The sequence below is a fragment of the Pangasianodon hypophthalmus genome, chromosome 5 (assembly GCF_027358585.1).
Source record: "Pangasianodon hypophthalmus isolate fPanHyp1 chromosome 5, fPanHyp1.pri, whole genome shotgun sequence".
NCBI lineage: Eukaryota > Metazoa > Chordata > Actinopteri > Siluriformes > Pangasiidae > Pangasianodon > Pangasianodon hypophthalmus.
In genome coordinates, this window is record NC_069714.1 from 30086737 (window position 1) to 30111780 (window position 25044).

The 25044-nt window shown below is 36.5% G+C and overlaps 1 protein-coding gene across 2 annotated transcripts; it reads right to left on the bottom strand.

The window, feature by feature from the left end:
* Positions 1–1169: 1169 nt before the first annotated feature.
* On the bottom strand, positions 1170–24107 carry zgc:113337 (uncharacterized protein LOC503741 homolog). 2 transcript variants are annotated; one of them, XM_026913189.3, is made up of 8 exons: positions 23854–24105; positions 23030–23101; positions 22194–22269; positions 21774–22094; positions 17714–18043; positions 14949–15233; positions 12412–12513; positions 1170–4296 (listed from the first exon to the last, which is right to left on the bottom strand). In XM_026913189.3, the coding sequence occupies exons 3-8, from the start codon at positions 22261–22263 to the stop codon at positions 4292–4294; spliced, it is 1113 nt and encodes a 370-aa protein (XP_026768990.2). In that variant the 5' UTR covers positions 22264–22269; positions 23030–23101; positions 23854–24105; the 3' UTR covers positions 1170–4291. The 2 variants fall into 2 exon arrangements, with proteins under 2 accessions (XP_026768990.2, XP_053089949.1); XM_053233974.1 differs by lacking the exon at positions 23030–23101 and having other exon boundaries at positions 23854–24107.
* Positions 24108–25044: the final 937 nt, after the last annotated feature.

The window sequence follows — 25044 nt, forward strand, 5'->3', positions numbered from 1 at the left end:
ACCACCATGTAAAGCACATGGACTTTTAGGTTAAGTGAAGTTATACAGGTTGCAGTTGATTAGTAAGTTCTGAGTCTTGTTATTTTGGATTGCTATATCATGTATGATCTGTTTTACCTTTGTGTTTTTCTCTTGTTTTCCCTTCTAATCAGTTTTTTGGTGGATACTCCTGTTTTCTTTTCTTTTAAACTCTGCTCTGATTTTTTGATTATTCTCGAGATTGTGTTTTTTTGGATTTGTCTGTTTCGATTTGTTGACTATTTTGGCATTGACCATGGACTGTTCGTTGTCTACGTTGTGTCCAATAAACCCTTCTTGCATGGGTCCTCACTCTGAGCCCTGTTCATTACACACACACACACACACACACACACACACACACACACACACACACACACTGTTACAAAATTAAACGGCAATACGATGTTAATTTTGTAGATAAAAATGAATCAACCATATATTAGGTTTCTCCTTGTGTGTGTGTGTGTGTGTGTGTGTGTAATCGTTGTTGTTTTCTGTAAGGAGATGTTTATTTAATATTTATGGAAGGAGTCTCCAGTGTCAGCGCTTTGTAATACTTTGTAATACTCAGCAGTTAAAGCTGTAACTTCAGGATTATCAACATCTTCAGGACAGAGGAGTTTACGCTTTGTGGTTTTTAGTTATTTATTTATTTACTGTTTTTTTTTTGAACATGACAAACTGCAATTTTGTTTCTTAACTTAGAGAGAGAGAAAAGAGAGGCTGGTGAGGGAATGACTGTTTCTAGCTGCTGTAACGCAAGTGAGAACAGGAATAAACTTGTTTCCATAACAATAAATGTAACTGTAAACGGATAAATAGTACAATGCCTCATTCTAGTTTTGCCAAATTGCTGTGGTCTAAGAGGAATAACACACTTGGGGATGTGCTGTTATAGGAAAATGATCAACCTCTTATGGTTAGGGATATTATTTTATGGAACAGTCCATTGTAGGGATTGTAATCTGAAGTTGTAATGTCAGGAAAATTATTTTTATGAGTTTACAGCTTAAACTTTTTAGAACCTGTAGGCGCTAATTTACTTTTCAAACCCACATCCCATAATTTGCATCACTGATGTTATTTCCAGGATTATGTTCCACGGTTAAATTACAAAAAATATAAATTTAATCAGAAAAACAACACACTGGCTGGTATGTAACTTTAATATTTGGTGTAGTAAAAAGTACTGTAGCCATCATACATCATTCATTCATATATCACACAATAAATAATGCTCTTATTAAACATTTCCACTCAAATTTCCTTCAAACATTTAGTCTTATTGTTTACCGGAGTATGTCAGTGAAGAACGCTGTACATATAAAACATGACGTCCAGATATGAATTAAATACAGCTTGATTTGAAAATGTCTGTCGCAGGAGTTGGAATAAAAAAAACTGAAACGGTTTCCCGATAAACATCTTCATCTAGAGCTCCAGTTAAACTTATCAGATGGTGAAATTGACTTAAAACATAAAAACATGCATGTGTGTTAAGAATATTCAGTAACACTTTATTTAAAAAGTACCTACAGATTCATACACTTTATATAAAATTTTTATCAAGGCAATCCTGGAGGATTTATGTAAGGTTTATGTAAAATGTGGTATTAAATATTTTATATATAATTTTTGTCATTATGCGAAACAGTGGGTTGATGGAAGGAGTCTCCAGTGTCAGCGCTTTGTAACACTCAGAGGTAAAGCTGTAACTTTTCTGACATCTTCAGGACAGAAGAGTTTACGCTTTGTGGTTTTTCGGTAACGTAACAAGCTGCGTTTTTTTTGTATATTTCATTTTAAGAGAGAGAGGAAAGAGAGGCTGGTGAGGGAGCGACTGTTTCTAGCTGCTATAACGTAAGTGAGAACAGGAACGAACTTGTTTATCACCTGCTTCAGGACTGCACTGTGCCACTGTCTTTTTTCCCCAGAGAGTTGACTTACGTGTGTGCAGTGAGAATTCAATACTGAAATTAGTTTATAGATGTAACTATAAACTTAAGCGCTATTCAGAAGTTACGTGAGAGTTACACAGATGTGGGCGGAGTTTGTCTAAATCTGTGTCTCAGTTGTGGCCAATTCTAAGCTTGAATTTAAGCTCATGTCTCTTGTGTGATATCTGCTCGAGTGAGGAGCAGCGTTAAGTCCAGCGCCACCGTCTGACAGTTTGATGTAACTACAATATGTCATGCTGAAATTTATGATTTGGCTGTAAATCCACTCAGAAGCACTATGGAATGTCTTTCGAGGCTGATATTAAACACATAAATATGAATTTTATGAAGACGACATCGGAGGAGACGCATCTTAATCAGAGACATGGCTTATTTGGAAGAGTGAATATTATTCATGGATAAAATGATGAATGAACTTAAAGTTTCTCTGTAAGTGTAGCAGACGAGCGCTCGGTCAGATATTCCTTCAATCTTTGGGCATGTTTGCTTTGCAAGAAAGCGCAGTGAATTAACACAAACACTGGCATTGCTTTATTAATTCAAAAACTATAATTAAAAATGTGATAAAATTGCATGCATTCTGCACACATTACGGGTTCATGACTTCGATTTAGAATCTCATTATCATTATCATTAATGAGTAACTACAAAAAAATAAAATATCTAAAATAACAAGATGTGCTGGATCAAGTGCTATTCTACCATATGTGCTGCTGAATAATGAATGTGGAAGCCATTTTGTTAAATTAAACCGTTGATTAATGTGATAATTACAACTAGCACTATTCATGCAGCAATACATTGGTGATATACTACTGTAGACTCTCATTTGCTCGACAATTGTCTTTTGCTTTTACGTTACATCGTAGTTCATTTGACAGCAGAGGAAAAACACTACTTCCTTCTTCAGTCTGCATTTTCTGCATTTTTTTTCCCAGGCTTTTTCTCAGGAATTTTCATGCAGCAGTCAGTGCTAATAAACATGACCAGTGCTCAGTGACGTACCCTGGAGTTTAGATTTGAAAGAAAACATTGATGCAAATAGCACTTTGCACTAAGCTGGGTGGAATATTAGTAAAAACGAAAATAAATAGTAAAACAGAATCATAAAAGGTGCAGTACATACCTTCTACAAGGCCATTTTTTGTTATATGCTATGTAGTGAGCATGTATAGTGGATACAGGAATCTATTTTGATATTAAATTAAATTTAAAAAGGTGGATTTTATGTGGATTTTAATCCATCTAAGTGAAAAGGCAAGAAGACGGGTGTAAATAAATAAAACCGAATCTGAAAAATTACATTTTAAGACTGGCACAATTGTCAGTTTACCTCCTAAAGCCTTCAGAAATATTTAGAAAAAGATTGAGCAGATGGTCACTACACTACAGAGACATTATTATTCATCATTGTGCTTGACCAATCAATGAGCTGCACTGTTTTAGCTCCGCCCACATGTCTTGTTTCGGTTCTTTCTTCAACCCTACAGAGAAATCTAACACACATGTGGGAAATCTAACACATGTCATGTGGGAGAAATGTGTCTTGAAAATGTTTTGTGCGTTGTACTTTTTTTTAATTAGATAAAATGAGTGTAGTTGTCGTTTTATCTAATATTAGCTAGCATTAGCATATGGTGCTGTTTATGTTGCGGTTAGCTTACTGTTTAATAGCAGGTTGTAATTTATTATAAACGGAATTATTTACAAAAATTCCTATGTTTTATTACTATTATTTTATTCGCTCATGTAGTCCATTACGACTCTTCCAGGTTTCGTGTGAAATCTCCGTTCCAACACAAAACTCCGTCTTAGAGGTTGACGTAAACTTTTCTTCTAAACAAATGGTGGTGATTACAGTTACTTCTAAAGTTACAATATGAAATGAAAATAATGAAATATGGAAAGACGGATTTGTTAGTGTAACGCGATGTACCTCACTGTCTGGTGGAAAACCAGTACAAGATGTAAAAACCCCTTAATTATGAATATTGTAAAATTATATCTGATGATTTTTCTAAATTTCGCATCATTGTTATGGGAATTTTATATTAACACTTCAATGAGGTCAATAATTAATTCATATGAGTAATTAACCTGTCAGATGTGTGATTTAGGGATGGCGAGTGCCCACCCAGCCCCACCGGTGTGGCCACGCCCCTGCAGGTGAGCCCACGTCTCTGAAGCAGGTTATTACAGGTGAGCGTAGGTCTCTATCCATTCAGTCCACGTTCTCCCATCAGGATTAATTATCCATATTCTGCTTTAGATCTGAAACACATCGTCTTCCTCCTTCAGCAGTCTGAGGTGCTTTATTCTGTAAAAACAAAGAACAAGTGTCAAGCTTGAAAATCTGCTCTGTAACACTTAAGGCTTATTTAATTAAGGCTTTATGATTCAGCTCTGAAGCCTGGAAAGTGTCATAACACAACCTTATGTCAACCCTTTGGCACTCGACTCGGGTGTCAGGTCAACGTGGCATCGAGAGCCGCAGTCTTTATGAAAGCTTTTATCAACATTATAACAAGTGATATAAAGTGACATAAACCTTCATAAATATATGTCAGCCTGCAGACTCCTGCTTTCATCCAAATCAACATCAAGTTGACACAACACCTGAGTCATGTGACATTCAGTTGACTTAAAGTTGTTATGACACTTTCCAGGCTGACTTATGTTAAAGTGTCATGGCTTCATAACTCAGACTGGAAAGTGTCATAGCTCAGCTTTATGTCAACTGAATATCACATGACTCAGGTATTATGTCAACATGAAGCAGTCTGACAGGTGACACCTGTTATAATTGGCCTTTATGACTGTTTATGTGAACCTTATGATGACTTATATAAACCTTCATAAAGACCTATTCTAACACATGCCAGCTATCAGACTGTCGCATTTGAGATCAAGCTGATATAACACCTGAGTCATGTGACATTCGGTTGACATAAGGTTGTTATGACGTGTCCCAGGCTGAATTATGTTAGAGAGTCATGACAACTGACTTTGTAGGTCATTGGAAGGACTTCTGCTATGTCAGAATCACATGACATGTCAAACATCAAAAACATCAAAACCTAACATTTGTAATAGCAATGACATAGCTCTTCATAAGCTTTATATATAAAACTCTCTTATCTCAAGGACTACATAAAATATACAAAACAGTAAAGTTGGTTTTCATGTCACTGTTTCCACCAAGTGCATCTTTCCACTTCCTGTCCTTTCACATACCTTCTTCTATGTCAGACTGACATAGTGGTGATCATGTGACATAGTTCTCAAGTGAGGGCTGACTGCTAGGAATAAATACTGAAGACATAATGAAGGTTATGACACTTAAACCCATTACAGTCTAATAACACATTATGCATATTTTTCTTAGTGCTTGAGAAACATTTCATTTTACATATTTACAAGATTTTTATGAATACTAATGTAAGTCATTTTTGTAATAGGTTATATACAGTTATATACAGTTATATAACTTCTAAGTAAAGTGTTCTAAGTAAAGTGAGTTGTGTATTTCTGCTTAAGGGATTATAATGAATACTTATAACAACGCTATGACACCAACTACAATGACAAAGTTATGTATATTTTCTCTGAACATTAAGTTGAATTTTATAGCTCTGCTTATAAGATTTTTAAGAATACTTACAACAGTGCCATGACACCATAATGACAGAGTTATGTATAATTTCTTTAAACCTTTGTAGAAGTTTTTATGAAGTTATGTCATTATGTAATGACACCATAATGAGATAAAATTATGTATATTTTATCTGAGCATCAATTAAAGTGTGTTTTATATTTCTGCTTATAGGATTTTTAAGACTATCTATAACAATGTCATGACACCCACTCTAATGACAAAGTTGTCATTATGTCATGACTCCATAATGACAGTTGTGTATATTTCTCTCACCCTTAAGTAAGATGAGCTTTATATTTCTGCTTATATGATTTTATGAATACTTGACAATGCCATGACCTGTACTGTAATTACAAACTTGATGATATAAGATATATATTTTCTGTGACCCTTTAGATAACCTGAGCTTAACTGCACTGCTTAGAAGATTTACAGTAAATGAATACTTCTGTAATGTCACAACATGATAATAACAGAGTTATGTATATTTTATGGGAGTTTGCTTGTGAGGATCTGTTTTACATGATCACCATTATGTCAATCTGATTACACCAGAAGTGCAATGAAGCCTCAAAGTCAGCTGTCATAATGGTCTGTCTTTCCTTAAGTCAGCCTGAAAAGTCTCATAACAGCTTTAAGTCAACAAAAATGTGTCACTTGTGTCATTTGGGTATTATGTCAATAATTGACTAAAGCAGTCTTAATGACAGATGATGCTATCGGACTTTGGATAAGTCTTTATAAATGTTTATAAATATAGGTTTATACTGTATCAGGGCTTATGCAGGTGTTATGTAGCTTCATGAATACAAAGGTGTTACAATATCATCCAAAACACAGCTCAAGCATTGTTGAAGTGGTTGGAAGATAGTTAAAAAAGCAGCAGTGTTGGTTTTCACCATATAACACCTTCATACCACACACACTCACACACACACTGCTGTTCAGTTAAACCACTCAATATCTGAGCTTTTCCTGTGTACATACCGCAGAGTCTTTCACACTGGCTCAGTTTTCTGTCATCATCATCATCATCATCATCATGGTCACTCACCTCAGCACCCGGGGCAGCAGGACTCATATCGCATCACACTAAGAGCTTGATTTGAACAGGATTTAACATGAAGAGGGAAATGGGCCCGGATTTCGACGTGCTGCTTCTCAGTGGGTGTGTGTGAGTGCGGAGACTGGGCGTACACACAGGAAAACCACTCAGGAAGCACTACTGAGAATAATCAGTTACGCCTTTATCAGGAGATTGAGGATTTACTGTTCCTTCTTTCATGTTTAGCACGAGAACGTTTTAGAGGAAAAGGAGAATAATGATGCAGTGTTGAACAGGAACTGAAAACTGAGCTGGATGATGTATAAGGCAGCTTCCTATCTCGACAGCCTTCATCACGCTCTCCTGAGACAAGGAGTTGACTTACTTATGTCGAATATGAAGGATGTATACTACTCAAAATAGAAATCCCCCTAATCTATGAAACATGACGGACCAAAGTCCGAGTGTGTGTGAATCTAATATTTAATTACTGTTTTTACATTCAGTACTCTATAAAAGTCACCCTAATCTCTGTTTTATGCAAATTGTGTGTGTCATAGTAGTGCCAAAGGGGCAAAGAACTACACTACCCATCATCCCCAGCATGTCACATGTCACTATGACTCACACCTGTTTCCTGTTTAACCTTGATTAGCACCACTATTTAAGTTCTAGTTCTTCAATGTCTCATTGTCAAGCTTTGTTGTAATTGTCGTTTGTTATCGTGTGTGCCACAGTATCGCTTCTAGTCTGTATAGTTGTTCGTGGTTCTTGTTTTCACATTTTTGGTTGTTCGTTTTCACTTTACATAATAAATTGTCTGCACTTGCATCCGCCTCCCTCACGTGATGGTGTCTTAGATGCTTATTTTACGACTTCTGCTTTACTGAGTAAACAGAATATTTTAGATTCCCAAACATTACTTTTCCAAGAAAAAAAACGAAAGTTACGTATTATGTAATAGACCACTTTTCAGACAAAACAAACAAAAAAAATAAAAACACACACTGAAGGCTGTCAGACAATTCCAGCGTTATAGATGTTACATCTGCACTCACATTGGACTACAAAATGTCTCACAGCAGAGACAAGCTTACGATTGATGAGTCGATTTGCACATGCACTTTTCAAGACAAATCTTAAAATCACATGTATTGATTTAGATGTTTCAAATACGCAGTGATTTTAACTGCACTGCTGTCACCCAGATGAGGATGGGTTCCTTTTTGAGTCTGGTTCCTCTCAAGGTTTCGTCCTCATGTCATCTCAGGGGGTTTTTCCTCACCACCATCACCTCAGGCTCGCTCATTAGGGATAAATTCATACTTTTACAATTTATTTTGTTTTAAATGAACTTAAATGTATTTATTTCTGTAAAGCTGCTTTGTGACAATGTCCATTGTTAAAAGCGCTATACAAATAAAATTGAATTGAACTGAATCGATTTATCAGCATTCTGGATGTGACATTAAAACAGACAAACCTGTGAATTTAAATATATATAAGATGAAAAACACACAAAACAGTATAGATCTGTAAATATTTCTTGTCTTGTCTTGGGATGACGTCATTAAGGAGAAAACTGGTGTTTATGAATGTGATGTGTCTGAACCAGCACTCCATACACAGCATGTGATGTATAAAACGTACATAATTTCAAATGGTTTATATAATTTGCAGCTGTGTACACAAACATCATGCGATGGCGCTGGATTATTTTGAGAATTTACACTGATCTTCCTTATCGAATGTAGAAAGATGCTCTGTCACATCACAGCACTCTGCGAACTCCATCTCCTAACAACCACCGCGGCCTACAAACAGGACCGCCTCGAACTACACAACCCTAAATACACACACACACACACACACACACACACACACACACACACCCACTCTCAGTCACAGAGCTTCTGAAAGGACACCCCTGAGTTCAATCAGCCACACACACACACGCACCCTTTAAAAGGAGACTCTCATTCATTCATATTTTGTGAGCTATACGCTCAACTCTGTCTTTGTACTACTGATTATACCAAGCCTTCTGATCCCATATTGCTCGTTGTTACTGACCAGATCTGTTTTCACGTCTTTGCCTTTGTCCTGCCTGGTTTATCCTGTTTGCTGATCGTCTGATTTTTGCCTGTTTTTGACTCTGACTTTGCCTTAAGATTTGGAACTCCTTGCCTGTGTTTTTTTCTCATTAAATCCCAGCTTAATCTGCATTTGCATCTGTCTGTGCCTTCATTTTTGTGACATAATCATTTCATCTCAACCCGTTTTGGATGCAGAATGACGCAAAATGGGTTGAGATGAAATTACTGGTGTTTATTTTTAGTGTGTCTTTATACATTCGAAAAGGAGGATCAGTGTAAATTATCCAGTGGAATTTGTGTACACAGCTGCAGATTATATAAACAATTATCATTATGCACGTTTAATTCATATTCTTTCTTATACAGCATGCTTGATTTAGTTTTACACCTACATACATTAACTAACAAACACGTACTAACATTTACTCAAGGTGTTCGTTATTCACGCATGAATTCATAAGACTCACATTGTAGTTAAGGTTCGCTCTTCATTAGTTTGTGATTATTACATTTCTTAACTCATCATATTTAAGTAAGTTCATATTTAAGTAAGTATTAATTCAGGTATTAGTGCATTATTCATGTACTGTTTTTTTACAGTATATAAAGTTAATATGTAACTTAAAATAAAATCTCCTCGGTTTAAATAATGCTTCAATAAGGCTTCGAAAGAGACTAGAACTCAACCTGATTATTTCAGTGACACCTTTCGCACACACACACACACACACACACACACACACACTTAAACACAATGGTGTTTTTAGAGGTCATTAAGTTAAAAGGAAAAATGAAATAATGGTTACAGGAAGTGGAATCAATCAGGTCCCTGAAGAGGTCTTGGGTGGAGTTTGGGTTCCAAGCTCAAGCTCCAAGCACAGGACAATATGCTGGCTAAGATAATGATATTTAAGGAAAACTTTAAGGATCACTCATGCTGCTGTAGTAAAATAATCATCAGCAGGGTGGTGTGCTGAAGCGGAGCTGCTGTCACCACCCTGAAGCTGATTCTGCTCCCAAGTGTTTGATTCCTGGAAAGTCTGCAAAACAATTTCTTGTTCTCACTTACGCTGTATACAGCAGTAGTTCCCTCACCAGCATCTCTTTTTTCTCTCTCTTGAAGTTAATAAGACAAAAAGACGCAGCTTGTCATGTTACTGAAAAACTGTAACTCATCTGTCCTGAAGAAGTCGGAAAAGTTTAAGTTACAGCTTCACCAGAAATCTAATGGGGAAAGGGACATATCTCATAACTGAGGTCATGAACTTGACTTCCTGTGTCAGCATTCTGTCGGATATATATTTCTACTTTTCCTGCTAACACACACACACACACACACACACACACAGAGTTATTTAAGGAATCACAGTAACAGCAGCTGAACCCAGAGACCCACATTAATCCTTCTTCTGTACCCCAGAGTGACATTTCCTTTTAACGCAGAAATCAAACTATTTTCACACATACAAAAGATCTCTGAGTGACTGGCACTAGGACATGAGGACACGAGGACACAAGTCCAGCTGTGGAGAATCACTGAAATCACACCAGAGCACTAAAGGTCAGTTCTCACAGAGCGATGCAGGAAAAATGCGCTCTATGACCCGTTTTCCCAAACCATCCTCTCAGAACCACTTTTTAAGACACAGAACGAACTCAAGTCTGAAAAAAAAATGAACCACGAGACTCTGTTCACCGAGATCCAAAATAGAGAAACTAATCTGTGTGTGTTATCTGACATGTTGCTGGTGATTTACAAGGAAAAACTGTGTAAATGATGAGAAAGCCATATTTATTTAAGGCTTTTTGTACGCGTCTACATTCAGGCTTCAGTGGATCTCACCTGGATTCTGTAGATTTGTACCTAAGAGCTTCACACCATCTCTTCCATCTTTATTTAATAAAAACTTCACTTGACTATTTCCACTTCACTTCACTGAGACATTTAAACCATAATTTACTCACAAAGAGCATTTCAGTTGATGACCTACTGCTTTCATATATGAAACAGTAATGATTAACACGTTTTGTGCCACAGTGAATACAGAAAACAAAAAGCTTTCACACCTATTAGTCCGTTTGTCACTTTTGAATCAGAGTGAAATTGAAAATTTTGCTTCTTTTGCTATTTGGTTTGGTTAGGTTTAACGCTGCACATAATTAAACAAAACAACAACACCAACACCACATTGGCAGAGGGGTGTGTAGAGCTGAAAACATCCTCGTAACACTCTTTCATTCACTGCTCAGAAATATGGCGATGTAAAACACACTGCATGTTACATTCACTTCCTGCAGTGAGTCGATTCAGATTCACTATACTCTATATTCTGTATTATCGCTATATAACGAAAGGATTCATAGTATATATCCTAGGTTATCTTTATATATCCATATATTATCTGTATATACATTGTATATTATCCCTTGTTAATCTGGTTGCTGTTGTAGAACACAATGTACAGATATCTTACTTATAGTGTAATTACCATTCATATTGTTATTTACTCAATAGCTACTGCACACACGCGCACACACACACACACACACACACATATGTATATATATTTATATATATATATATATATATATATATATAGAGAGAGAGAGAGAGCAAAGATGCCTTCAAAAATAATTAAATTAAATTACGTGAAAAAAAATACTATAAAGAGCAGTAAACATTAATAAATGAAACAAAGTCAATATTTGGTGTGACGATCCTTCACTTTAAAATAAATAAAGCAGTATCTGAGGTGCAGTGTGTGCAGTTTTATAAGGAAATGAGCTGGAAGTGTTACTGAGCATCTTGCAGAAGCAGCCACAGTTCTTCTGGAGACTTTGACTGTCGACTCGCTTCTTATTTCTGCAGCGAAACCCAGCAGCCTTCATTATGTTTTTATCTGAAAAGTGTCTCTTATGGAATCTACTGCTTTCTTTACTGACATACAAACATTTTTCTGTAACATTTCATTTTGTGCTGGAAAACTAATGTTTGGAATCTAAAATGTTTTTGTACTGAATCAATAATGTAAAAGCCAGAAAATAAACATCTATAACAAAGTTTGTACTAAAAAAAAAAAAAAAAGGGGTGCCAAGTCTTTTGTACAGTACTGTATATTCAGCCTGCACTTTGTTAATTTGCACAATGCTGCTGTTTGCACTTCTGGTAGATGCTAAACTGCATTGAGTACCTGTACTGTGCAATGACTATAAAGATTTAAATCTATCTATCTATGTATCTATCTACTGGAATTACTTTCTCAGTAGAGTTCATGTGGAAGCAGGCTGAGATCACCTCGCTCAGACGCTCTCGGACCCGAGTGTGACCGCTGTGTTCTCACCTGACTAAAGAACCACACCGAGGGTTAGAACACACCAGGGGTCCATTCGAACACACTATACATGAGCCAGTCCCTGGACTGAGACTGAGAACTACTGGTTTAGGAAATGATCCAGAAATCAGCGGTACAGAAACAAAAGACAGGATGTCCACCCTGTGGAGAGTGGCCTTCCTCGAGTCATTGTTAATCTCACTGTGTTGAGAGATTAATAGGGCACAAATATAACCCTGCTACAAAAGGGAAACTCACACACACACACACACAAACACACACACACGGACATGCACAGACTTACCATTACTGCGCAGAACACACTTCCACAGGCAGACACACATGCAGATGATCAGCAGGAAGGCCACTGCAGTCACCGAGATCAGGATGGTCAGAGCTGTTCCAACTGAGAGAGAGAGAGAGAGAGAGAGAGAGAGAGAGAGAGACAGTTCAGTTATTCATCTCATTTTTACTAAACCAAACTAAAACACAACACATCCTCATGTACATCCTCAAACACACTGTGGGCGGAGCTAAGCGGTAGCCATGGGAAGACTCCATGCCAGATAGAAAAGCAACCGCGCTTGGGGGGAAAAGTGAAATAAAATACACAGGCGGTATTGCTTTTCACTTCTGACACAAGGCCAACGTGCCACACTGAAAAGCATTTCATCAGTGGAAAAGTTCTACACTGAAAAGCAAAACCTTCGTTGCACTGCATGGGATTTCTTTTTTAAGAATTAAACGCTGATTTCGGTCAAAAGTGAATTTAATCTCCATGTCCTCTGCATTTCTCTCTGCTGTGTGAGAGATAGAAGTGCCACCTCACTGTACATACGCTGTCCAATCACAGCCCTCGGCTGTACTCAGGGGGCGTGGCTGGAATCAGAGAAGGGAAGAAGATCCCGCAGTATCATTTTCCAAGAGCCATTGCTGGCCATTTCACACTTGAAAGTTTCCTATAAGCGCATTGTTTCTTCTTTCCTTCCACACTGAGATTATGTCATATTCTATGGATGTGGATTACAAAGTGGGAAAACACATGGGTGCCTCCATGTTTGACTTTTGTTAGCGACAAGCTAGCTAGCTAACTGTGATGAGTGATGTCTGTTTTCCTCAGAGCAGTGAACTGTATAATCAGTGTTATAGATTTAACAAGGGAATATATCTGTGTGCTAATTAATCTAAAATGAATCTAAAGCTACTACTTCTGTATACAGTGTAACTCATTTAAAGGTAAGAGGTGCTACGTTGGTTTACTGTTGATGCTGTGAGCGGCCATTTTGATTTGACATCACTTGCTGAACTCGGGGATGAGGAGACCAAGTTCCTGAGTAGGAATTTCGAGTTGAGGGGCGTTTTCTTTCTTTTCTTTTTTTTTAAGACCATTAGCCGAATGCAGCATTACCTGGCCACGCCCCTGCTTTACACGCGAACATCTTACAGCAGATGAAACTTTTTTTTTTACAGATGCATTTTTTTTACATGAGCATGAATAATAATAATAATAATAATAATAATAATAATAATAATAATAATAATCTAAGATAAAACTGATGTGTAAAACAGCGTCAAAGACAGAGCTCTTTCTTTTCTAGATTTATTACTATGCAGTGACTTTACAGACTCTGGGAGTTGTTATGGTTATATTTGTCTCCTGTCATATCTATCTTTATGTATGAGAATTCCCTCTACTAGCAGAGACCTCTGTGTGTGTGTGTGTGTGTGTGTAACGTGTGTCTCTCTCCAACATGTTCCTCTGTGAGAAAGACGTTTTTAGATGTTTTCTTGGCATTAAAGCACCAGATGATATTCATCCCTGCTTTGTTTTTATTTTCTTTCGGTCCAGAAGCAGCTGCAGTGGAAGAGTGTGAGCCAGGAAAAGCAGGAGGAGAAAACGATGAGATGAGCTACTGAGGCACCGGACCTTTTGAAATTTTAGCCAGTTTATGTTGAACTTGGCAGTTGCTAGCAAGTAGATCATTATATAATAATCATACCTGCCAAAATACCTCACGTACATTTTTTCCCTGGAAAAAAGCTGGCCAGGATGAAAAGTGTGAGAAAAGTGTCTCACCAGATGCTCACACTGTAACCATGACAACGCTTCAGACAGCTAACTAGCTACCCTAGTGTGCTCGCTAGATTAGATTTATTATTGTCAGGAATAAAACTCTAAATCAAGAGAAATTGAGCGAAATAATTTCCATTCAACGTGTCATAAATCTCCTCATATTCTCTCACTAACAAGACTCATGTTTTAACCCACTCTTTCTCTGTGCTTGTTTTGCTCGCTTGCCCTCTGAGCTGCGACCTGATTGGTCAGGAGATAAAAGAAGCTCCTGATGTCACTCAGCACTTTTTAAAAATGACAGGTTTACATGTAAAATGTGCTCTGGTGGTTGAAGAAAAAAACGTGTAAAAGCAGCCTTAAACACCTTAAACTGGTACTGATGGATAAACGGAAACACAATACACACAAAGTTATTGCAAAATTATGGAGCTGTTACTAAGCTCAGTTGTAAATTAAGAATTAAGCACATCTTTCAAAACATTTTTAAGACATTCAGGTATATGTTTGAACGCCTCCATGAACTAATGCTGGATAAGGCAAGCCCCGCCCCCTGACTTTCTGCTATTGGCTGACACACGGTTACATCAGAGTATGTTTCATCAAACATTAGACTTTTTTTTTATTTTGTTTTGTTCATTAATACATTGCACTTTTTTAAATCAGTAACAAGAAATATATTTTTGCTGGATAAGAAATTGTTCTTGTTTACGCAGCTACCCTGAGATTCTCTGATTTCTGCCCACTACAGTTTAAAGAGTTACACTCACTCTTGGTGTTCATGGACACGGCAATGGCCGACTCCAGGCCTTTGTGGTGGACGAGACATTTGACGGAGACGTCCTTCAGCAGGCCGGCCTGCACCGTCAGCGTGCTGATGACCAGCGTCGTCCCGTCGTCCTGCTGCATGACCGTGGACACCGGTGGTCCTAGCGTCCTGTTATCCCCCTCCACGTTCCACACGATCTCGGCTTTGGGGCGAGCCACAGCGGTGCAGTTCGCCTCTATCACACCTGGAGATGTGGTTTTGTAGCTCACCTGAGGTTTAGGAAGGACTGCAGAGGAGAAAGCAATAACATACCCAGTGCATGAGGACAGCATGTGATTATATTTTTGGAGAAAACAGTCTATTAGACAGTCTGACACTGAGTGTGTGTGTGTGTGTGTGTGTGTGTGTGTGCGCTGGTGAGGAATGTCTGGAATCCATTAGCATGGAAAGTTTTTGTGTTTAATCTGGCACTATACAGAATAATCCACACAGATGATTGTAAGACCTGATCTGTTGCAGAGAAACACTTTTCTACATAAATGCTGAACATTGTTTTGGCGTGAGCAGGTTTCGAATCCTAGAGTAGCAGGTCACAGGAAATTTTGTAAAAATTACTTGCTTTTGCCTGGGAAAAAACAAACTGAAACAAAAAAGAGACAAATAAAAAACAGAGGTGTTATATCATTAGGGGGCCAAGCACCCTACTGTAATTCCGCATAAAGAAGAGGTTGCATAAATTGTAAGAATGTATTTAGCTTCATATGTTAGAAAATCAATAATTAATCAGTGCGTTAATAAACCATTACAAGTTATTTAGCAAACTCTTTATTATTAAAAAAAAATTTAGTCCTTTCAATAGGACATGAGTTCAAAAAAACTGAGCTAAGTGAATAAAGCAAATAAAAATAAATAAATAAATAAATAAATAAATAAATAAATAAATAAATAAATAAATGGTAGGACCCACAGTATTAATACTATGCAAGAAAAAAAATGTATTAAGAAATCTTTAAAGGAAGTTTTATTTTTCAGCTAAAAAAGTGAATGAAATTTCATGAGAGAGAGAAAAAAGAGGCTGGTGAAGGAACGACTGTTTATAGCTGCTATAATGTAAGTGAAAACAGGACAATATTAAATGTAATTCTAAATGGATAAAAAGTACGATGTAACTATAAACGGCTGAAAAGTGATTCTTTAATTGTTGGCTGTAGTATAAGAGGAATAAAACACTTCAGGACGTGCTGCTATAGGAAAATAACTTCAGTAATAGTTGTGTGAACATTGATTATTTTCCTATAACAGCATCACACACAGTGTTTTATTTGTGGGATTTTCTTACGTAAAACAGTGTTTTCTCAATTTTGCAGTTTGCAGAACTTTTATTTCTGCAATGGTGATGGAAGAGAGACTGGGACAGAGTGGGACAGAATATGAGCGAGAGATTTGAGATTGAGATTGAGATTTCTTAGCGCACAAAAGCATGAGTGTTGGAATAAAACAACAGAACGAATAGAAAGAAAGAGAAAGAGAAAGAGAGGGAGTGTGAGGGAGGAGGTGGGAGAGCACAGAGGGAGGCAGTGTGTAACACAATCATGCATTTCTCTCTCAGCCTCCTACAATCCCTCACAACGCTCTCATTCTCTCTCTCACTCTCTCTCTCTCTCTCATTCTCTCTCTCTCTCTCTCTCTCTCTCTCTCTCTCTCAGTATTGTCCACGTTCCCCGTCACACTCTGGTTCTGTGCAGCTGAACACTGGACTGGATTTATGTTTCTTCTCATCTCACATCTCAATAAATCTTTAAATCTGAAAGGTCACTGATTCACATTAACCTCTAACTGTACACTTATTCATATTAAAGCACATTATTCAATAATAAATTATTCACTGAAATTGCTTTGTTATGAGAGCGAGGAAAGTCTGAAATCTGAAATCTTCAGTGCATCTGCTGGAGTTTAAAGCATTAACTCTAGGGACAAATAGACTAAAACCCACATTTGTGTAGTATACTGCCAATTAAAAAAAAAAAAAATACCTTAAAACATTTCTTTTTACTTTAGCTTGTATCATTTGAAATTTTTTAGCAATTTTATACTTTAAATTTTAAATGTATATTTATTAAAATGTAATAATGTTAAATATTTTAATATTATATATACTACTACTTATTTATATTATGGTTACTTTATTATTATTTTTACAAATTTTATTTAGTTAATTTCTGTTACATTTCTATTTTCTTTATTTTCTCTCTCTTCCCTTACTTTCTTATATTTTTTTGATTTTGTAGAAATATAAAACCTTTATTTTATCTATTTTCTGCTCCTTCCCTTGATTTTTTTTAATTTTCTCAAACTTCTATTACATTCCTATTTTTCTACTTTTTTATCTGATTTTTTTTTTTTATAAAGAACTTTGAGATGTGTTACAGTGTATGAAAGGTGTTATATAAAAGTTAGTGGTCCCAAGTACAGGAGTTGAATATTCCTAATGTTAGCTAATCTTAGCGATATTATGCTAGTACAGATGTCAGGAAAACATGAGGACATTGCTAGGGCATCTTAGCCAAGATTTATTATGCCACATTAGATCTAAATTATTTTACAGGAACGTTCAAATGGACGCCACTGTGACTCCAGCTGACTCATGACCAATCAAGAAACAGCTTCTGATACTCAGCTTCACTTCCTGTCTCTGTTCCCAACCCAGTACACAGAGGCTCATAATCTCCATCAGCTTCTGCTGTACATAGTGAATGAGTGACGTACCGAACACGGTGAGGCAGGAGGTGGCGCTCTTGGTGCCCTCTGGATAGGTGTGGAACTGGCAGGTGTAGCAGCCCTCATCCTCCGTCTTCACAGGATGAAAGGTGAGCTGGGAGTCTGACAGAGAGCGAGTGAGACTTGTCCGGTCTGCGTATTTCTCCTCTATCACGGGATCGCTGCGTTTGGCGAATGACGCCACTTCCTGAAACACGCCACGTTCTGCCACTTTCTTCCACAGAACCTGCTGCACCTTCTCAGGCAGGCCGTAGAGACAGGACAGAGACACCTGTTTACCTCTCACCACTGTCTTATTCCCACCATGGCTCACTGAGGCTGGAGACAGACAGACACACACACACACACACACACACATACACGCGCACACACACAGATGTTTAAAAAGACTCTGGTGGAACCTTCATACCTTGAGTTTTTTTAATACACTGGCAAAATTTCAAAACATTCCACTCTAAGAACCTGATAACAACTAAACATGGTCCCAATTTACCATCTCATACATCTCATACATCTAATTTACATGAAACATGCCCTAATTTCCCCTCAGAAACATCTAATTTACATAACACACACCATAATTTGCATAGACATGCCCTAATTTCCCCACAGATATACCTAATTCACATAAACACACCCCAATGTTGCAATATACACATAATTCACAATCTAAATGCTCCAATTTTTGTGTATATATATATATATATATATGTGTGTGTGTGTGTGTGTATGTGAATATACCCTCACATACATACGTTTTACCTAGAACACACCTCAATTTACATGAATTAATCATCTAATTTATATAAACACACACCAATTTGCCTTCATATGCATCTAATTTACATAACTCATTCACCAATTTACCCTTTACATCTAATTTACACAAACAAAATATACACCTAAATTACACAAAATACAACCCAGTATTACACTCATGTACATTTAATTTACAAACATCACACCCCAACTTACCTTCACATAGAAAATTGCATAAAACGTTCCAATTTATAATCAAATGCTGTATAAAACATATAAGAAATATCAAAATTTTACACACATTTGTTTTAGATGATATTGAGGGTCACTATAACATACAATTTTATAATCTTCAAAAAACTTCCTTCTGCTTTAGGGCCCTAATCTAACATAACCATACCTGTAGTATTGCGATAACCACTCACAGTCCACGTGACAGTGGGAAGGGGTAAACACAGTTCTCATGTGGACACTGACAGTTCACCCAACATAGGGGAGGAGCAAACATATAAAAGCTTACACAGAAGTCTTCTCTAAAATTTCTCTTGGTGCTCTGTGGGCTCTCTTTTTATGAAAAAAAAGATTGAAAATGAATTGAAAATGACCTTTTAGCAAAGGTTTTCTGCCAATGAAGTTTTGTCACAGGTCTTTGACAGTGTAAGTGACATAAAGGAGAATGTGTCTGAGACAGAGGATAATGTTGAGGAGGACCCTGATTATGAGGCATCCTCCTCTGATGAGAATGATACTCTTAGTGTTGACCCTCCTGTTGTCTCTCAACCACCAGCAGACACATTACCTTCCAAGAATGCAAAGTTATTGTGGTCCCTCTCCCCACTTGAACAGCAGGGTAGACTTAGTGCTGCTAATGTCATCAAAATGGTCCCAGGTCCCACCAGATACACTGAGAGTGGTATTAGACATGGCTGAAGGACTGAAGGGTCATAACATCACATGTGATAATTTTTTCACATCGTACACCCTGGGTGAGGAACTGCTGAAAAGGAAGGTTACCATGTAGGGGACAATGAGAAAAAACAAGCTGGAGCTTCCCTCTGAGCTTCTTGCAGGTAACATCTTCAGTGTTTTGCCTTCAGAACCACTGTCATCTCCTATTGCCCCAAGAAAGGGAAAAATGTCCTGCTGATGAGCACCATAAACAAAATGCTGTCCTGAGCACCAGAGAAGACAGGAAATCATAAATGGTCTTGGACTACAATGACTACCCCTTCTGTTTTACAAATACAATCATTCTAAATGTTTGAAATTGTGTTTGTTTTTCCTGGGGTCAAATTGACCCCGAACATAATACATGTTACTATCCTTGATAACAGAAATTGTTCTTCTTTCCAAATGTTATAAATAACAAAAATCTGTACTTAGAAATAATATAAAGCCTTTAAAAAAACAAAAAGATCTTTCTTTCCAACTGTAGGTCAATTAGTGAGATTTTATGGTGATTTGCATATTTTTCCATAGTCGCGCATTCGGTATTCTGGATGTATAAAGGGGAGGGGGAGGGGGTTGGGTGAGTGTCTATATTTTATTTAAAGGTCTATTTAGGTAGTCAACAAATAAACATAAAATACTTGACACACAAACTTGGGTAAAAATCATATTCTGGAGGTTTAAATTGCTGGGGTCAAATTGACCCCAAGGATAAGAGATGTTAGTAATTTTGAGGATAATAGGAGGGGTATCTGTGAGAGGAAAGGAGAGGATGAGCTGAGTGTCATCATCATAGCAGGATGTGATGGGTGTATACCTCACTGAGAGAGCGGGTATGGAGGGAGAACAGAAGAGGAACGAGCACTGAGCCTTGTGGGACACCAGTGGAGAGTCTGCAAGGAGCAGCTGTGAATCCCCTCCATGCCACCTCATATGAATGTGCAGGTAAGAAGCAAACTGCCGCCATGCTGTGGCGCTAACTCCAAGGCTCGTGAGTCGTGTGAGTGACCGTGTTGAAGGTGAATGAGGATGAGGACCGCTGACAGTTCGGCTGATCTAGTGGCATGAATCTAAAACATTTTTCAGGCAAAAGCTCTTGGATGGAAACTACAGTGTGCTCAGTTAGATGTTACAAGTTCAGACATCTGTGTTGAATTCACGATGATTTGTAAATGTTGTGATTATACAACACATGAGACAAAAAAAAAAAACCAAAAATAAACCTCAGTTACCTTTCAAACCAAAGTCTGAAAATAACTAAAATATTAATTCAAACCTTATGTCCAGGAAAGTCTCCTACACTCGTCTACCTTCAACAACTAAATTCATAAATATTATCAAAAGTCTGGACTGTATGCAGGCTGGATATAGATAGATTTCATTACTGGGGTGAAAAATGCTCTCAGGTTTGGTTCATATAAATTATATCTGATATAAAGTATGGCCAACATTCCACAGCCTCAGAAAATCTGAAACACATGTGAAGTGCTGATGAAGTGCTTATGAAGCGCCACAGAGATATTCATTCGCCTCTGTGAAAGCATTTTTCACAAAAAAAAGACAAGATACAGGTCTATCCAAGTTTTGTTCAGAAGACAAGCTGAAATCTTTCCACTTTCTCTGAAATCTATCCATGTGCACAGAACAACATCTCATCTCCGGACCAGTGCAAGGTTCGTAGCCAGGAATATCATGGGAATAATGTGGAAAAGAGGTGATTTTCTCATTTAAGGCAGGAATGCACAATGTGAAACCACGATACATCGTCCTGTTATAGGAACAATGTTAATGACGGGTTGGTGTAATGAAGCAGAATTAATGTTACCATCCCAAAGTAGATTATTTTCCTATAACAGCACATCATCAAGAGTTTTATTCCTCTTTCACCACAGCAATTTGCCACTGATTCAATTTTGTTATTAATTATTGAATTCTTTTTATCTGTTTATATTTAGATTTAATGTTGTGGAACGTTTCTGAAAGAAATCAGTTCCTGTTGTCGCTTCTGTTACAGCAGCTTTTCTTTTTTCTCTCTCTTGAAGTTAACCAGACAAATAAAAAATCCAGCTTGTCATGTTACCGAGAAACCGCAAAGAAGCGTAAACTCCTCTGTCCTGAAGAAGTTTCAGCTTTACTTCTGACTGTAACAAAGCCCTGACACTGGAGACTCCTTCCATAAATGTTAAATAAATGTCTCCTTCTTCTGTTTATGTGCCGTACGATGTGAATGAGCTGTTACTATAGAAACGGTAACACATGAATATAAAACTCTGATTTAAATGAGTGCATTAGTTCACAGTGCATGTCCAGTGTGGTACAGTTTGCGGTACTCAGGACTCACCAGTGACTATAAGACATGTCCGTCCTTCCTTGGACCCTGTGGGATAAACATCGAAGATGCAGGTGTAGCAGCCTTCGTCCCGGTAGCTGACGCGTTTGACGAGCACCTTGCTGGAGTCCTTCGGGCCTTCGCCCAGCTCCACGTGGTGCTGCCCGCTCACACTGTCCGGCTGATCCGGCACATACGAGATGAGCGTCTGGTTCTTCATATCCAGCCAGCGTACCTGTTTCACCTGCTCTCCTCTGGTCTTGGATAGCGTGCAGCTCAGGGTGAAGGGCTGATCCACTACTGCCTCGACCCGCGGAGGAGCCACCACCCTTCCTGAGAGACACAGCAGTGATCATACACACACACAATGATCCAAGAGCTTAACTACACATATCAAATACACATTTCTTCACTATTTTCTCAGTCACGTACCATTAATGCTGGACACTATGGCCAGGGAGATGCAGAGCTGCAAGCATTTTGGCAACGTTGCCTCAAACATCTTAACCTGAGATGATAATGTAGGGACAAAATGTTATTTTTTCAGATATTTAATTTTTTAGTGTATTTTATAACATAATTTGTTCCCCTAAGACACATTTTTAAATGCAGAAAGAAAGACAACAGATTCTACAATTTTTGCTTGAAATGAGAATAACATTCCTTGTTAAAAATGAGGTCTTGTTCCTAACTACCCTTAAAAAATTCAAAAAATTCAAGAAAGAAGATTATTTCTAAGGCAGGGTAATCTTAATCCTAATACTAATCCTAAACCTAACACTAATACTGCTCATAATAAATCTTCACTCGTAACTCTTTAAATGCTGCTTTTGACAAATTTTGTGTTTTAATAAAGAACAAAAAAAAAAATCCATATTACTAAAAAAACTAATGAATAAATATGAATAAAATGCTTTGAATTTAAAATAATACATTGAACTTAATTCAGAAACTATTTTTTTAAAAAAAAAAGCTGATTATGTCATATTTTGTACTTTAATGAAGAACATGTCCATTACACAGATACCGTTCATAAACATGCAAAATTATAAAAGTATAATTTCTTTTTTTTTTTTTTTTTTTTTTAGTTTGTGATTTTTTTAACCTCACAAGTCTGTCTCTTGTGGTCCACATGTACTAAGAAACGTCATTAAATGTTATATATTTATTTTATATTATATGGTCTATTTGATGATTTTAGTTGAGAGTTATAAACCCATTTTGTGCTTTTATTGTCACGGTTTTAATTTGATAGGACACACACTCACATTCCAGCCGGAGGTCCTGAAATCAGTTGGGCTTCATTTTAAGAGATTCTCATCACTGCAGAGCCAAAGAACCTGAAAGGAAATGAACGATTTTGGTTGAAAGGGAATTTAGAAATTAAGTTTTGGTTCCAAATAAAAATACTGAAAATAATTAAGGAGTGTATTTCAGTACAAGTACTTTGAAATTCTATTATTTCAAAGTGTTTTATTTATTTTCTTTGTTTGTTTATAAGAAGTAAATGCATTATTGACTTATTCTGAAGGAACGACTTAAAGAACTAATAAAACCCTAATAGTTAAAAAAATATCTAATGTTTATCTTTTTGAGTATTAAAATACATTAAACAGTTCACAACACATACGTGCAGATTGTTAAGGAGGTGTAGAGATGTTCTTAGGACATTCATTTAATATTTTTTATTATAAAATATATATTTAAAAAATATTGTACCATGTTATGGATTAATAGGAGAATATTTTGCTCATTTGATTTATATAAGAGCCATTTTTTTGTTAGGAGAAGAAAAATGTAATGAAATATTACAGTATAATCTCCAGAGAATTGAATAATAAATAAATAAAACATTCATGAATTAATGAACTTTAACATTCTTAAACTCTTCACTGTAAATAACTAGGTGACATGGTTTCACAGGAGTGACTGAATTCATCTGTGAACTTATATAGATTTAACACACTTTAAGTAAACATTATGATAAAATGTCCTGAAGGTGATAAATCTATAAATCTAAAGACATAAACATAAACATAAACATAAACACAGCTCTGAAGCTCGTGTGGGATAAATCCCTGAAATTCTTTACCTCCAGGCTGAAGATCTGCTCAGTGTGGGACACTTTCACTCCGAAGAAACTCCCTGCAGTTCGCCTCTGTCCCAAACCACACACAGAGAGCAGTAAGTCACTCCACTTCCACTTGTTGAACTGTATCGTGAGGTTTGGGACGCGGCCCTGTTTGTCCTGTTTGTCCTCTGCCCAGAACAAGGCTTTATTTATTCATGGCCTGGAGGGAAACACACTGGGAGAGAAATATTCCTCAGGAAAACTTGTAAGAATTCATATAGTCTACAAGTCAGCTTGTAACAGGATATAGGTGGGTACAATTAGAGCAAGGGGCGGGGTTATGAAAAGGGGCGAAGTTATGATAAGAGGCAGGATTAGAGAGATCACTGAAATTGCATGGAGTTGTAAAGGATAAAATAGAAATAAATAGTGTTCCCCAGTCTAATAATAATAATAATAATAATAATAATAATAATAATGATATAGCTGTATATGTTTGTACATAGTTTATATAATAGTTTTATATGTTACCTTGGATGTGGGGAAAAATGGAAAAAAAATAAAAATAAGTTAAATGGAAATGTTAAACTCCTCAACCAGCTCAACTCAGCTAAAAATAATAACAAAATAAATACAATAAGAAAATTATTATAAAAAATAATAACAAAATAAAAATAAAATAGCTATGATGTTTGTCCATAGAAAAATATTTAATACATTTTGTAAAAAAAAAAACATATTAAATAATTAATATCTTTATATATTCATTTTTTTTGCCTTATTTACTAATACTATATATATATATATATATATATCAGTTCATCCTACTGAGAAACTCTTTCTTCTTTCTTTTTTATGTATAGGCTTTTTTATATAACGCTGTAAAATGCAGATAATAATAATAATAATAATAATAATAATAATAATAATATTAATAATAATAATACACATTTTTGGTGTTGCTGAATAAGAAATAATATTTATGTGCTAATCATTATATGATAATATTTTTTTAAAATATATATTTAGAGTAATCAGTATTCATTTAGTGTTTTTTTTAATGGACATACATTAATTTATAGCTTTTTTATTTTATAATTGTTTGTATATTATCGGAATAAAAATACTGTTCCATTACAGTGCTCTCTAGTGGTGTCAGGAGTTACTTTCATGTCTGAGGAATATTTAGTTTTTTTAAATAATTAATTATAT

Bases quoted from the DNA above. Each gene is read 5' to 3' on its own strand.
- zgc:113337 (XM_053233974.1), bottom strand. From the start codon at position 22,263: ATGTTTGAGGCAACGTTGCCAAAATGCTTGCAGCTCTGCATCTCCCTG. The intron at 18,044-21,773 runs GTGAGTCCTGAG...GTCTGTCTCCAG, and splicing joins GACATGTCTTATAGTCACTG to CCTCAGTGAGCCATGGTGGG. The intron at 15,234-17,713 runs GTACGTCACTCA...TCTCCTCTGCAG, and splicing joins CTCCTGCCTCACCGTGTTCG to TCCTTCCTAAACCTCAGGTG.